Source organism: Salmo trutta, chromosome 33 (assembly GCF_901001165.1).
Source record: "Salmo trutta chromosome 33, fSalTru1.1, whole genome shotgun sequence".
NCBI lineage: Eukaryota > Metazoa > Chordata > Actinopteri > Salmoniformes > Salmonidae > Salmo > Salmo trutta.
The window spans coordinates 43505568-43522474 of record NC_042989.1 but is presented as its reverse complement, the minus strand read 5'-3'; the positions used below and the strand labels follow the sequence as shown (position 1 = coordinate 43522474).

The window sequence follows — 16907 nt, the reverse complement described above, 5'->3', positions numbered from 1 at the left end:
CGAAGAGCCGGATGCCTCGTCCGGACCCGCAGAAGGCGAGTAGGAAAGCTGCCGTTACCGTCAATATTACTCGCCAACGTGCAATCATTGGACAATAAATTAGACGAGGTACGATCACGAATATCCTACCAACGGGACATCAAAAACTGTAATATCCTATGTTTCACGGAATCGTGGCTGAATGACGACATGGATATTCAGCTAGCGGGATATACGCTGCACCGGCAGGATAGAACAGCACACTCCGGTAAGACGAGGGGGGGGGGCGGTCTGTGCATATTTGTAAACAACAGCTGGTGCACAAAATCTAAGGAAGTATCTAGGTTTTGCTCGCCTGAGGTAGAGTATATTGTGATAATCTGCAGGCCACACTACTTGCCTAGAGAGTTCTCAGCTATACTTTTCGTGGCTGTTTATTTACCACCTCAGACATATGCTGGCACTAAGACCGCACTCAGTCAGCTGTATAAGGAAATAAGCAAACAGGTAACCACTCACCCAGAGGCGGCGCTCCTACTGGCCGGAGACTTTAATGCAGGGAAACTTAAATCAGTTCTACCAAACCTCCATCAACATGTTAAATGTGCAAACAGAGGGAAAAAAATTCTCGATCACCTGTACTCCACACACAGAGACGCGTAAATAAGCTCTCCCTCGCCCTCCATTTGGTAAATCCGACCACAACTCTATCCTCCTGATTCCTGCTTACAAGCAAAAACTAAAGCAGGAAGCATCAGTGACTCGGTCTATAAAAAAAGTGGTCAGATGAAGCAGATGCTAAACTACAGGACTGTTTTGCTATCACAGACTGGAACATGTTCCGGGATTCTTCCGATGACATTGAGGAGGACACCACATCAGTCACTGGCTTTATCAATAAGTGCATTGAGGACGTCGTCCCCACAGTGACTGTACGTACATACCCCAACCAGAAGCCATGGATTACAGGCAACATTCGCACTGAGCTAAAGGCTAAAGCTGCCGCTTTCAAGGTGCGGGACTCTAACCCGGATGCTTACAAGAAATCCCGCTATGCCCTGCGACGAACCATCAAACAGGCAAAGCGTCAGTACAGGGCTAAGATTGAATCATACTACACCGGCTCCGACGCTCGTCGGATGTGGCAGGGCTTGCAAACTACTACAGACAACAAAGTGAAGCACAGCCGCGAGCTGCCCAGTGACACGAGCCTACCAGACAAGCTAAATCACTTCTATGCTCGCTTCGAGGCAAGCAACACTGAAACATGCATGAGAGCATCAGCTGTTCCGGACGACTGTGTGATCACGCTCTCCATAGCCGACGTGAGTAAGACCTTTAAACAGGTCAACATACACAAGGCTGCGGGGCCAGATGGATTGCCAGGACGTGTGCTCCGGTCATGTGCTGACCAACTGGCAGGTGTCTTCACTGACATTTTGAACATGTCCCTGATTGAGTCTGTAATACCAACATGCTTCAAGCAGACGTCCCTGTGCCCAAGAACACAAAGGCAACCTGCCTAAATGACTACAGACCCGTAGCACTCACGTCCGTAGCCATGAAGTGCTTTGAAAGGCTGGTAATGGCTCACATCAACACCATTATCCCAGAAACCCTAGACCCACTCCAATTTGCATACCGCTCAAACAGATGATGCAATCTCTATTGCACTCCACACTGCTCTTTCCCACCTGGACAAAAGGAACACCTATGTGAGAATGCTATTCATTGACTACAGCTCAGCGTTCAACACCATAGTACCCTCAAAGCTCATCACTAAGCTAAGGATCCTGGGACTAAACACTTCCCTCTGCAACTGGATCCTGGACTTCCTGACGGGCCGCCCCCAGGTGGTGAGGGTAGGTAGTAACACATCTGCGACGCTGATCTTCAACACTGGAGTTCCCCAGGGGTGCGTGCTCAGTCCCCTCCTGTAATCCCTGTTCACCCACGACTGCATGGCCAGGCACGACTCCAACACCATCATTAAGTTTGCAGACGACACAACAGTGGTAGGCCTGATCACCGACAACGACGAGACAGCCAATAGGGAGGAGGTCAGAGACCTGGCCGGGTGGTGCCAGAATAACAACCTATCCCTCAACGTAACCAAGACTAAGGAGATGATTGTGCACTACAGGAAAAGGAGCACTGAGTACGCCCCCATTCTCATCGACGGGGCTGTAGTGGAGCAGGTTGAGAGCTTCAAGTTCCTTGGTGTCCACATCAACAACAAACTAGAATGGTCCAAACATACCAAGACAGTGCTGAAGAGGGCACGACAAAGCCTATTCCCCCTCAGGAAACTAAAAAGATTTGGCATGGGTCCTGAGATCCTCAAAAGGTTCTACAGCTGCAACATCGAGAGCATCCTGACTGGTTGCATCACTGCCTGGTACGGCAATTGCTCGGCCTCCGACCACAAGGCACTACAGAGGGTAGTGCGTACGGCCCAGTACATCACTGGAGCCAAGCTTCCTGCCATCCAGGACCTCTACACCAGGCAGTGTCAGAGGAAGGCCCTAAAAATTGTCAAAGACCCCAGCCACCCCAGTCATATACTGTTCTCTCTACTACCGCATGGAAAGCGGTACCAGAGTGCCAAGTCTAGGACAAAAAGGCTTCTCAACAGTTTTTACCCCCAAGCCATAAGACTCCTGAACAGGTAACTGTTTGCATTGTGTGGACTAAAGGAGCACCTTACTGCTCTCCTTTAAACCTGACAACCAAACTGTCTGTGTTATGGCTGTTGTGTGTGTGTGTGTGTGTGTGTGTGTGTGTGTGTGTGTGTGTGTGTGTGTGTGTGTGAAAAAGTCTGTTCACCATCACAAGTGTCTAGGTGATGAGTTGGTGATGTTTCCGTTGCAGAATCCGTCTGAGAAAGAGAGCAGCAGAGAGCAAAGCCAAAGCCAAGGTTAATGTTTCTACTGGTGCCAGGTATAGTTACATCAGGGAACAACCCACTGTCCAAGCCCCCCCCCCCCCCAGAGACTGGGCCTGCGGTCCAAACGCCACACTATCCCTACGGAGTGCACTACTTCTGAACAGGGCCCATTGGGGTAGTGCACTATGTAGGTAATAGGGTTCTATTTAGGATGCAGGCTACGTTTCTGACAGTGGGTTTCCTGCAGTAGTAGTTGAACTGTAACTTTACCCAGCTGGCTTTCATTCCCTCACTGCCTCATCTAACTAACACGGTGTGACTTCATCTAACTCTACCTTTATTTAACCATTCCTAGTCACACAAATGCAACTCAACTAATCCGATTGGCATAGATTGCTCAGGCTGACACGTACAGTTGAAGTCTGAAGTTTACATACACCTCAGTTTTTCACAATTCCTGACATTTAATCAGAGTAAAAATGTCCTGTTTTAGGTCAGTTAGGATCACCACTTTATTTTAAGAATGTGAAATGTCAGAATAATAGTAGAGAGAATGATTTATTTCAGCTTTTATTTCTTTCATCACATTCCCAGTGGGTCAGAAGTTTACATACACTCAGTTAGTATTTGGTAGCATTGCCTTGAAATTGTTTAACTTGGGTCAAACGGTTCAGGTTGCCTTCCACAAGCTTCCCACAATAAGTTGGGTGAATTTTGGTTCATTCCTCCTAACTGAGCTGGTGTAACTGAGTCAGGTTTCTAGGCCTCCTTGCTCGCATACGCTTTTTCAGTTCTGCCCACAAATTTTCTATTGGATTGAGATCAGGGCTTTGTGATGGCCACTCCAATACCTTGACTTTGTTGTCCTTAAGCCATTTTGCCACAACTTTGAAAGTATGCTTGGGGTCATTGTCCATTTGGAAGACCCATTTGCGACCAAGCTTTAACTTCCTGACTGATGTCTTGAGATTTTGCTTCAATATATCCACATACTTTTCCTCCCTCATGAAGCCATCTATTTTGTGAAGTGCACCAGTCCCTTCTGCAGCAAAGCACCCCCACAACATGATGCTGCCACCCCCGTGCTTCGGGATTGGGATGGTGTTCTTCGGCTTGCAAGCCTCCCCCTTTTTCCTTCAAACATAACGATGGTCATTATGGCCAAACAGTTCTATTTTTGTTTCATCAGACCAGAGGACATTTCTCCAAAAAGTACAATCTTTCTCCCCATGTGCAGTTGCAAACTGTAGTCTGGCTTTTTTATGGCAGTTTTGGAGCAGTGGCTTCTCCCTTGCTGGGCAGCCGTTCAGGTTATGTCGATATAGGACTCGTTTTACTGTGGATATAGATACTTTTGTACCTGTTTCCTCCAGCATCTTCACAAGGTCCTTTGCTGTTGTTCTGGGATTGATTTGCACTTTTCGCACCAAGGTACGTTCATCTCTAGGAGACAGAACGCATCTCCTTCCTGAGCGGTATGACGGCTGCGTGGTCCCATGGTGTTTATACTTGCGTACTATTGTTTGTACAGATGAATGTGGTACCTTCAGGCGTTTGGAAATTGCTCCCAAGGATGAACCAGACTTGTGGAGGTCTACAATGTTTTTTCTGAGGTCTTGGCTGATTTCTTTTGATTTTCCCATGATGTCAAGCAAAGAGGCACTGAGTTTGAAGGTAGGCCTTGAAATACATCCACAGGTACACCTCCAATTGACTCAAATGATGTCAATTAGGCTTCTTAAGCCATTACATCATTTTCTGGAATTTTCCAAGCTGTTTAAAGACACAAATTACTTGTGTCATGCACAAAGTAGATGTCATAATCGACTTGGTTTGTTAACAAGAACTTTGTGTAGTGGTTGAAAAACGAGTTTTAATGACTCCATCTTAAGTGTATGTAAACTTCCGACTATGATGGAAAAATGTAAAAGCGTGTTACATTTTGTGAAGATATTCTCTTTAAAAGCAGGAAGTCCTTTTGAAAAGCCCATTTTATGTGAATAATGTCAATCTTCCCTCTGATGTTTGAATGTGCATTTCATATCCATAGTTTAACATAGTTGTATTTCAACATAGTTATATTTCTATAGTTTAACAGTTATATTTCTATAGTTTAACATAGTTACATTTCTATAGTTTAACATAGATATATTTCAACATAGTTATATTTCTATAGTTTAACATAGTTATATTTCTATAGTTTAACATAGTTATATTTCTATAGTTGAACAGTTATATTTCTATAGTTTAACATAGTTATATTTAGTTATATTTCTATAGTTTAACATAGATATATTTAGTTATATTTCTATAGTTTAACATAGATATATTTCTATAGTTTAACATAGTTATATTTAGTTATATTTCTATAGTTTAACATAGTTATATTTCTATACTACGTCATCAGCCTTTTATCTGCAACAAGTCAATTTGATGGAAACACATCTCTTGGGGCAAAATGTGCGTTTTGTTTTTATGCAGATTTTAGAATATTCACATGAAAATCTGTCACCGCTGATTGGATGGAAACCTAGCTAGTGTTGAAGGTATTTCTGATGTTTCCAATAAGACATGCTGTTCGGTGTGGAACATAATGTTTCCAATAAGACATGCTGTTGGGTGTGGAACATAATGTATCCAATAAGACATGCTGTTGGGCGTGGAACATAATGTATCCAATAAGACATGCTGTTGGGTGTGGAACATAATGTTTCCAATAAGACATGCTGTTGGGTGTGGAACATAATGTATCCAATAAGACATGCTGTTGGGCGTGGAACATAATGTATCCAATAAGACATGCTGTTGGGTGTGGAACATAATGTATCCAATAAGACATGCTGTTGGGCGTGGAACATAATGTATCCAATAAGACATGCTGTTGGGTGTGGAACATAATGTTTCCAATAAGACATGCTGTTGGGTGTGGAACATAATCTATCCAATAAGACATGCTGTTGGGCGTGGAACATAATGTTTCCAATAAGACATGCTGTTGGGCGTGGAACATAATGTATCCAATAAGACATGCTGTTGGGTGTGGAACATAATGTATCCAATAAGACATGCTGTTGGATGTGGAACATAATGTATCCAATAAGACATGCTGTTGGGCATGGAACATAATGTAGCAATTACATTATAGTATTCTAAAGGGCTGATCTGTTAACTTCCACAATGCTCTGTTAACTTCTACAATGCTCTGTTAACTTCCACAATGCTCTGTTAACTTCCACAATGCTCTGTTAACTTCTGCAATGCTCTGTTAACTTCCACAATGCTCTGTTAACTTCTGCAATGCTCTGTTAACTTCTGCAATGCTCTGTTAACTTCCACAATGCTCTGTTAACTTCTGTAATGCTCTGTTAACTACTGTTAACTTCTACAATGCTCTGTTAACTTCTACAATGCTCTGTTAACTTCTGTTAACTTCTGCAATGCTCTGTTAACTTCTGCAATGCTCTGTTAACTTCTACAATGCTCTGTTAACTTCCACAATGCTCTGTTAACTTCTGCAATGCTCTGTTAACTTCTGCAATGCTCTGTTAACTTCTGCAATGCTCTGTTAACTTCCGCAATGCTCTGTTAACTTCTGCAATGCTCTGTTAACTTCCACAATGCTCTGTTAACTTCTGTAATGCTCTGTTAACTTCTGTTAACTTCTACAATGCTCTATTAACTTCTACAATGCTCTGTTAACTTCTGTTAACTTCTACAATGCTCTGTTAACTTCTGTTAACTTCTACAATGCTCTGTTAACTTCTGAAATGAATGGTGTGTTTTTGTGTTGTACTAAAACACATAATGTAACATGTGTTACTAACTTGGTTAATATTTTCTCCCATTGCTTTTATTACCATCGACATCATCATCTAACCAATGTTTACTTTGCAGGCTGCCACCCAAAGCTAAAGCTAGGGCTAAACCATTCAGCTCTGGGTTAAACAAAAGGTAAACTAAAATCACAAGCAGCTATTTCCCCTTAATATCCCTCTGAAGAATAATGGTTGTCTTTGTGTGTCTGTGGGATGTTTGATTCTTTACCAGCTCACCAGGGTCTGTCCCAAATGGCAACCTATTCCTTTAATAGTGCACTGCTTTTGACCCGAACCATATGGGCTATAACCAGCAGGACTATAACTCTGTCCAGGAGGACCCAGCAGGTCTATAACTCTGTCCAGGGGGAACCAGCAGGTCTATAACTCTGTCCAGGAGGAACCAGCAGGTCTATAACTCTGTCCAGGAGGAACCAGCAGGTCTATAACTCTGTCCAGGGGGAACCAGCAGGTCTATAACTCTGTCCAGGAGGAACCAGCAGGTCTATAACTCTGTCCAGGGGGAACCAGCAGGTCTATAACTCTGTCCAGGAGGAACCAGCAGGTCTATAACTCTGTCCAGGAGGAACCAGCAGGTCTATAACTCTGTCCAGGGGGAACCAGCAGGTCTATAACTCTGTCCAGGAGGAACCAGCAGGTCTATAACTCTATCCAGGAGGAATCAGCAGGTCTATAACTCTGTCCAGGAGTAACCAGCAGGTCTATAACTCTGTCCAGGGGGAACCAGCAGGTCTATAACTCTGTCCAGGTCTATAACTCTGTCCAGGGGGAACCAGCAGGTCTATAACTCTGTCCAGGAGTAACCAGCAGGTCTATAACTCTGTCCAGGGGGAACCAGCAGGTGTATAACTCTGTCCAGGTCTATAACTCTGTCCAGGAGGAACCAGCAGGTCTATAACTCTGTCCAGGAGGAACCAGCAGGTCTATAACTCTGTCCAGGGGGAACCAGCAGGTCTATAACTCTGTCCAGGTCTATAACTCTGTCCAGGGGGAACCAGCAGGTCTATAACTCTGTCCAGGGGGAACCAGCAGGTCTATAACTCTGTCCAGGAGGAACCAGCAGGTCTATAACTCTGTCCAGGAGGAACCAGCAGGTCTATAACTCTGTCCAGGGGGAACCAGCAGGTCTATAACTCTGTCCAGGTCTATAACTCTGTCCAGGGGGAACCAGCAGGTCTATAACTCTGTCCAGGAGGAACCAGCAGGTCTATAACTCTGTCCAGGTCTATAACTCTGTCCAGGAGGAACCAGCAGGTCTATAACTCTGTCCAAGAGGAACCAGCAGGTCTATAACTCTGTCCAGGGGGAACCAGCAGATCTATAACTCTGTCCAGGTCTATAACTCTGTCCAGGGGGAACCAGCAGGTCTATAACTCTGTCCAGGGGGAACCAGCAGGTCTATAACTCTGTCCAAGAGAAACCAGCAGGTCTATAACTCTGTCCAGGAGGAACCAGCAGGTCTATAACTCTGTCCAGGTCTATAACTCTGTCCAGGGGGAACCAGCAGGTCTATAAGTCTGTCCAGGGGGAACCAGCAGGTCTATAACTCTGTCCAGGAGGAACCAGCAGGTCTATAACTCTGTCCAGGAGGAACCAGCAGGTCTATAACTGTCCAGGAGGAACCAGCAGGTCTAGGTCTCTCAGTTCAGCCCTACCTGCTCTATACTGTACTGTAGGGCCCAGTTCTGTACAGCCCTACCTGCTCTATACTGTACTGTAGGGCCCAGTTCTGTACAGCTCTACCTGCTCTATACTGTACTGTAGGGCCCAGTTCTGTATAGCCCTACCTGCTCTATACTGTACGGTAGGGCCCAGTTCTGTACAGCTCTACCTGCTCTATACTGTACTGTAGGGCCCAGTTCAGTACAGCCCTACCTGCTCTATACTGTACTGTAGGGCCCAGTTCAGTACAGCCCTACCTGCTCTATACTGTACTGTAGGGCCCAGTTCAGTACAGCTCTACATGCTCTATACTGTACTGTAGGGCCCAGTTCTGTACAGCCCTACCTGCTCTATACTGTACTGCTCTATACTGTACTGCTCTATACTGTACTGTAGGGCCCAGTTCAGTACAGCCCTACCTGCTCTGTACTGTACTGTAGGGCCCAGTTCAGTACAGCCCTACCTGCTCTATACTGTACTGTAGGGCCCAGTTCTGTACAGCCCTACCTGCTCTATACTGTACTGTAGGGCCCAGTTCAGTACAGCCCTACCTGCTCTGTACTGTACTGTAGGGCCCAGTTCAGTTTATCTCTGGCTTAGCAGAATATTCTGTGAGTATTAGATTCTTACCAGCTAGAGTTCCTGCACAGGTTAGGTTACTGTGGATGCTAGTAAGTTTCATAATATATTTAACCTTTTTAATTAGACAATTAAGAACAAATTGTTATTTTATGATGACCTGTTCATGTGTGGTTGAAAACATACAGGTAGATACTGGATAAAACGTTACTGAGACAGGTTGTATATTGGCTGTAGGAGCACAGATAATAACGTAGTCTTTGTACCGAAGACAAAAGGTTACTTCAGGTTTTCTGTTGAATGTCTTGTTTTGTCGTCCAACTATAACAGCTACAAAAAAAAAAAATTTTGAAATGGATTTAGGAGTTCATAGTTTATACAAATATAAATGATAAACATCTACTTTCATCATTGTACACTTAGCAGACAGTCAAATGAGGAACTGAAAAGCTCAGTATCAGTGATACGCAATTGAGAATAATAAAATCACTAATTTACTCCAGTGTTGGTGACAATTACATTTAAATTACAGTCAATTCAGGAAGTACACTGAAATTCCAACTTGAATGCTTTTTAATTAGGAAAAATTTAGATTTGGAATTTGGTTTACTTTCTGATTTGACTGGTACTGCAATGGAATTGACCCCACCCCTGATGCACACAGCCAAGTTCCTCAGAGCTTCAGCCTTGTGTTCAGACTACAGCCAGTCTTTTCTGTATCATCCCCTCCTCCTCCTCCCCCATTCAAACCCCTCCAGACTGAACACAGAGGGTCAGCAGCACCAGTATCGCTTCCACTCTGTGGCATGTGTTGGCACTGAGGTCCACCTGGCAGCCTGCCCCCTGGAGTTCAACAAGGGTAATTATGAAGAGAGATTAGACTCAGAATGATGTAAATACACTGCTCAAAAAAATAAAGGGAACACTTAAACAACACAATGTAACTCCAAGTCAATCACACTTCTGTGAAATCAAACTGTCCACTTAGGAAGCAACACTGATTGACAATACATTTCACATGCTGTTGTGCAAATGGAATAGACAACAAGTGGAAATTATAGGCAATTATCAAGACACCCCCAATAAAGGAGTGGTTCTGCAGGTGGGGATCACAGACCACTTCTCAGTTCCTATGCTTCCTGGCTGATGTTTTGGTCACTTTTGAATGCTGGCGGTGCTTTCACTCTAGTGGTAGCATGAGACGGAGTCTACAACCCACACAAGTGGCTCAGGTAGTGCAGCTCATCCAGGATGGCTCATCAATGCGAGCTGTGGCAAGAAGGTTTGCTGTGTCTGTCAGCGTAGTGTCCAGAGCATGGAGGCGCTACCAGGAGACAGGCCAGTATATCAGGAGACGTGGAGGAGGCCGTAGGAGGGCAACAACCCAGCAGCAGGACCGCTACCTCCGCCTTTGTGCAAGGAGGAGCAGGAGAAGCACTGCCAGAGCCCTGCAAAATGACCTCCAGCAGGCCACAAATGTGCATGTGTCTGCTCAAACGGTCAGAAACAGACTCCATGAGGGTGGTATGAGGGCCCGGCATCCACAGGTGGGGGTTGTGCTTACAGCCCAACACCGTGCAGGACGTTTGGCATTTGCCAGAGAACACCAAGATTGGCAAATTCGCCACTGGCGCCCTCTGCTCTTCACAGATGAAAGCAGGTTCCCACTGAGCACGTGACAGACGTGACAGAGTCTGGAGACGCCGTGGAGAACGTTCTGCTGCCTGCAACATCCTCCAGCATGACCGGTTTGGCGGTGGGTCAGTCATGGTGTGGGGTGGCATTTCTTTGGGGGGCCGCACAGCCCTCCATGTGCTCGCCAGAGGTAGCCTGACTGCCATTAGGTACCGAGATGAGATCCTCAGACCCCTTGTGAGACCATATGCTGGTGCGGTTGGCCCTGGGTTCCTCCTAATGCAAGACAATGCTAGACCTCATGTGGCTGGAGTGTGTCAGCAGTTCCTGCAAGAGGAAGGCATTGATGCTATGGACTGGCCCGCCCGTTCCCCAGACCTGAATCCAACTGAGCACATCTGGGACATCATGTCTCGCTCCATCCACCAACACCACGTTGCACCACAGACTGTCCAGGAGTTGGCGGATGCTTTAGTCCAGGTCTGGGAGGAGATCCCTCAGGAGACCATCCGCCACCTCATCAGGAGCATGCCCAGGCGTTGTAGGGAGGTCATACAGGCACGTGGAGGCCACACACACTACTGAGCCTCATTTTGACTTGTTTTAAGGACATTACATCAAAGTTGGATCAGCCTGTAGTGTGGTTTTCCACTTTAATTTTGAGTGTGACTCCAAATCCAGACCTCCATGGGTTGATAAATTGGATTTCCATTGATTATTTTTGTGTGATTTTGTTGTCAGCACATTCAACTATGTAAAGAAAAAAGTATTTAATAAGATTATTTCTTTCATTCAGATTTAGGATGTGTTGTTTAAGTGTTCCCTTTATTTTTTTGAGCAGTATATATTGAGCATAGCTCACGAACAAGCACCACGATCAGACTGTATGTGTATGTGAGCTATGTTGAATACATTGGTGCGTATTTGTGAGTTATGCTCTGTGTACGACTCCACAGGTAACGCCACAGGTTCCTGTAAGGGCGGCATGCCAGCCGTGGTCAGCTGTGTACCTGGACCACAGTACGAACACAACAACGGACTGAAGAAGAAACTGAAAACCACGGTAAACTACCTGGGTGGGTGGGTGGGTGGGTGGGTGACTGGTTGGGTGGGTGGGTGTGGGTGACTGGGTGGTGGGTGTGGGTGGGTGGGTGGGTGGTTGGGTGTGGGTGGGTGACTGGGTGGCTGAGGGGGTGGGTGTGTGGGTGTGGGTGGCTGGGTGGGTGGGTGGGTGTGTGGGTGTGGGTGACTGGTTGGGTGGGTGTGGGTGGCTGGGTGGGTGGGTGGGTGGGTGTGGGTGGCTGGGTGGGTGGGTGGGTGCACCTGTACATTTGTATCTCACTGGCATAGACTTGAAGCTGCAACTACAGTTTCTGATTCTCCCTCGCCTGTGTGTCTTCTCCTGTGTCTCGTCTCCTCTCCTCTCCTCTCCGGTTTCCACTCCCTCTCCTCTCCTCCCCTGTGTCTCCTCTCCTCCCCTGTGTCTCCTTTCCTCTCCTCCCCTGTGTCTCGTCTCCTCCCCTGTGTCTCCTCTCCTCTCCTCCCCTGTGTCTCGTCTCCCCCCTCCTCTCCTCTCCTCTCTTGTTTCCACTCCCTCTCCTCTCCTCCCCTGTGTCTCTCCTCCCCTGTGTCTCTCCTCTCCTCTCCTCTCCTGTGTCTCGTTTCGTCTCTCCTCTCCTCTCCTCCCCTGTGTCTCTCCTCCCCTGTGTCTCTCCTCCCCTGTGTCTCTCCTCCCCTGTGTCTCTCCTCCCCTGTGTCTCCTCCCTGCCCTGTGTCTCGTCTCCCCCTCTCCTCTCCTCTCTTGTTTCTACTCCCTCTCCTCTCCTCCTTTCATCAGAGCACGGTGAGGCTGAAGGGTGGTGCCAAGCTGGGTGAGGGCAGAGTGGAGGTACTGAAGAACAATGAGTGGGGCACAGTATGTGATGACCGTTGGACCCTGCTGTCAGCCAGCGTGGTGTGCAGGGAGCTGGGCTTCGGATCCGCCAAGGAGGCCCTGACTGGAGCTCGCATGGGACAAGGTGAGGACTCAACACTCTGGTTTAATCATCTAAGTGTGGAAAAGGTGAAAAGATTATTGTTGTCTATCAACAATGACAAGCCACCGGGGTCAGACAACCTGGATGTAAAATGACTGAGGATAATAGCGGACGATATTGCCACTCCTGTTTACCACATCTTCAATTTAAGCCGACTAGAGAGTGTGTTCCCTCAGACCTGGAGGGAAGCTAAAGTCATTCCCCTACTCAAGAATTGTAAAGCCCCCTTTACTGGCTCAAATATCCGACTAACCAGCCTGTTACCAAACCTTAGTAAACTTTTGTAATATATTTTTTGTTGACAATTTTTTGTTGACAATGCTATTTCACAGTAAACAAATGGACAACAGACTTTCAGCACACTTATAGGGAATATATTTATACGTATATATTTACACCTATATTTACACGTGGCCTTGAGAGAGAGAGAGAGAGAGAGAGAGAGAGAGAGACAGATTCCGTAGTATATATATTTTTTCGCCTGGTCACAGACAGCTGATGTGTTCTACACTGACATCCACAAGCGAAGGGAAAAGGTGAGAGGAGCAGAGAGCATAGATGAATGTGAGAAGGAATTATATACACAACGAGCTGTTTGTATGTGTCTGCTATGAAAGTGAACTGTGTTTGCGAGTGATCACGGGTGTATTCATTCCACCGATTCTGCCAAAAAAAAAAAAAAAAACATTTCTTAAACGGAAGCAAACGGAATGAAACAGGGATAAACATACCTGCATTTGTCCAATAGAAACTCTGGTTTGCAACTGTTGGACTAATGATTACACCCTAGATGCAGGCAAGAGTGTGCAAGGCGTTACTGAATGTGTCACTGTCTGTCACCTTGGTTACACACTAAATTCTCTCGACCTGTGTGCACTTACGTTGTAAACATTCATTCATAGGCTACGTTGTAGCAACCTCATGATGGGTATAGGGACAATTAGAGTATCATGTTGTAGCCTAAATCTATCACTGTTACATTGAACTGGGTGAATGGAATATGAAGGACAGTCATCCCAATATCCTCCCTCATCTTAAACGTCGGCGACCGCCACTGGGGTGTGTGTGTGTGTGTGTGTGTGTGTGTGTGTGTGTGTGTGTGTGTGTGTGTGTGTGTGTGTGTGTGTGTGTGTGTGTGTGTGTGTGTGTGTCTTTAGGGATGGGTCCTATCCACATGAATGAGGTCCAGTGTCTGGGGACTGAGAAGTCGTTGTGGAACTGTGGCTTTAAGAACATTACCTCAGAGGACTGCCAGCATGTAGAAGACGCTGCTGTGAGGTGCAACACTCCATACATGGACCTCGAGAACTCGGTCAGAGACCAACTACTTATCTCTGTTCTGTTCTATTATGTTCTGTTCTATTATGTTCTGTTCTGTTCTATTATGTTCTGTTCTATTATCTTCTGTTCTATTATGTTCTGTTCTATTCTATGATGTTCTGTTCTATGCTGTTATGTTCTGTTCTGTTCTGTTCTGTTCTATTCTATTATGTTCTGTTCTGTTCTATTTTCTGTTCTATTCTATTATGTTCTGTTCTGTTCTATTTTCTGTTCTATTCTATTATGTTCTGTTCTATGCTATTATGTTCTATTCTATTATGTTCTGTTCTATTCTATTATGTTATGTCCTTTTCTGTTCTATTATGTTCTATTCTGTTCTATTATGATATATTATGATCTATTCTATTCTGTTCTGTTCTATTATGTTCTGTTCTATTATGTTCTGATCTATTCTGTTCTATTCTGTTCTGTTCTATTATGTTCTGTTCTATTATGTTCTATTATGTTCTGTTCTATTCTATTATGTTCTGTTCTATGCTATTATGTTCTGTTCTATTATGATCTATTCTGTTCTATTCTGTTCTATTCTATTATGTTCTGTTCTATTATGTTCTATTATGTTCTGTTCTATTATGTTCTGTTCTATTATGTTCTATTATGTTCTGTTCTATTATGTTCTGTTCTATTATGTTCTGATCTATTATGTTCTATTATGTTCTGTTCTATTATGTTCTGTTCTATTATGTTCTATTATGTTCTGTTCTATTATGTTCTGTTCTATTATGTTCTGTTCTATTATGTTCTATTCTGTTCTGTTCTATTCTGTTCATTGCAGTATTTGTCATGTCCTGTTTTACTGATAAAATTATGTTAATATGATCATAGAGAACAAACTAAGTAAAAGTTTACTAAAGTAATTTAGTTTAGGAAAGAGGGGGATATTTTTATTACTGTGAATCTTAAACTGTTAATTGATCAACGATGTGTTGACATTAGATTCCTGATCGAGCAGGAGTGTTTGCTGCAGTAATGTTCAATACAATGTTAGATGTATTGTGATGAGAGATATAAACCTGGACGCATCCTGAATATGTGATGTGTGTAATGATGTCCTTTACTCTCATCAAACACATGCCTTTAACCCATAAATCAAAGTTTCCATCACAATTGCACCCTAATTCCAACAAAGTGCACTACTTTCGACCAAAGCCCTATGGGTCCTGGACAAAAGTAGTACATTATATAGGGAATAGGGTGCCATTTGGATGCAGACAATGGCAGAGATTCAATCAGATCAAGCCTTAACTGAGATAGACGAGTCCCGCATAGCTGTGGTTTTAGCAGTGCCAGAGGTGGAACTGCGTTAAAGCTGTCATATTGGTGTTTTGGCAGGTGGAACTGCGTTAAAGCTGTCATATCGGTGTTTTGGCAGGTGGAACTGCGTTAAAGCTGTCATATCGGTGTTTTGGCAGTGTCAGAGGAGGAACTGAGTTAAAGCTGTCATATTGGTGTTTTGGCAGGAGGAACTGCGTTAAAGCTGTCATATCGGTGTTTTGGCAGTGTCAGAGGAGGAACTGAGTTAAAGCTGTCATATTGGTGTTTTGGCAGTACCAGAGGAGGAACTGCGTTAAAGCTGTCATATCGGTGTTTTGGCAGTGTCAGAGGTGGAACTGCGTTAAAGCTGTCATATCGGTGTTTTGGCAGTGTCAGAGGTGGAACTGCGTTAAAGCTGTCATATCGGTGTTTTGGCAGGAGGAACTGCGTTAAAGCTGTCATATCGGTGTTTTGGCAGTACCAGAGGTGGAACTGCGTTAAAGCTTACAACATTCCACTGTTCCAAATTGTATCAAGACTTTTTGGGATTATTACTAATACAACTCGGTGCATCCAATGGCAATGTCCGCAATAGGGATAACGCTGGAAACTGCTTGCTGATTTAACGCAGTTATGCCTCCGACGTCGCCTAAATAAAAACAATGAAACTGCTAACTGCAGTTGTCGGTTATCGCGGGTTAAGACAGAACTGATTGAATCAAAGTGCTGTATGTCTGGATAAACGCCCTGTGTTCAGCCAGACCGTAAATCGCCCATGCTAACCCCATCCACACACTCCCCCTTCCCTCCGCTTCCTAACCCGTCTGCCCAACCACAGATCCGCCTGACAGGGGGGCGTACGCGGTATGAGGGGCGGGTGGAGGTGCTGAGCACGAAGGCTAGCGGGACCAAGAGCTGGGGGCTGATCTGTGGAGGGGCCTGGGGCACCAAGGAGGCCATGGTAGTCTGCAGACAGCTGGGGCTAGGCTACGCTAACCACGGCCTGCAAGTAGGTGTATTAACCAAGATAACGGCTTGTACAGTGCTAATAGAACATGCTTAAACCAGGTTATAACCATGGACTACAATTACCATGAATCTCCAACCTCGGATTTGTTCCGCAGATCGCATGGCTAGGGACCTCATGGCCAGGGACCTCTGGCCTGGGACCTCATGGATAGGGACCTCTGGCTAGGGACCTCATGGCTAGGGACCTCATGGCTAGGGACCTCTGGCTAGGGACCTCATGGCTAGGGACCTCATGGCTAGGGACCTCATGGATAGGGACCTCATGGATAGGGACCTCTGGATAGGGACCTCATGGATAGGGACCTCTGGATAGGGACCTCTGGATAGGGACCTCTGGCTAGGGACCTCATGGCTAGGGACCTCTGGCTAGGGACCTCTGGCTAGGGACCTCTGGCCTGGGACCTCATGGATAGGGACCTCTGGCTAGGGACCTCATGGCTAGGGACCTCTGGATAGGGACCTCTGGCTAGGGACCTCATGGCTAGGGACCTCATGGCTAGGGACCTCATGGATAGGGACATCTGGATAGGGACCTCATGGCTAGGGACCTCATGGATAGGGACCTCTGGATAGGGACCTCTGGATAGGGACCTCTGGATAGGGACCTCATGGATAGGGACCTCATGGCTAGGGACCTCATGGATAGGGACCTCATGGATAGGGACCTCT

General features: G+C 45.6%; 1 protein-coding gene across 4 annotated transcripts in view; it reads left to right on the top strand.

Moving 5' to 3' along the window:
* The window catches only part of LOC115173044 (lysyl oxidase homolog 3B-like), a 70334-nt gene that overhangs the window by 24782 nt on the left and 28645 nt on the right, over nucleotides 1–16907 (top strand). For 2 of the 4 annotated variants that reach the window (XM_029731021.1, XM_029731020.1), the window contains exons 5-9: nucleotides 9702–9802; nucleotides 11535–11641; nucleotides 12416–12596; nucleotides 13772–13926; nucleotides 16048–16218. In XM_029731021.1, the coding sequence (XP_029586881.1) occupies nucleotides 9702–9802; nucleotides 11535–11641; nucleotides 12416–12596; nucleotides 13772–13926; nucleotides 16048–16218 (715 nt within the window). Of the gene's footprint in view, nucleotides 1–2850; nucleotides 2920–6760; nucleotides 6818–9701; nucleotides 9803–11534; nucleotides 11642–12415; nucleotides 12597–13771; nucleotides 13927–16047; nucleotides 16219–16907 lie in introns of all 4 variants that reach the window. The other 2 variants (XM_029731018.1, XM_029731019.1) reach the window with 2 other exon arrangements.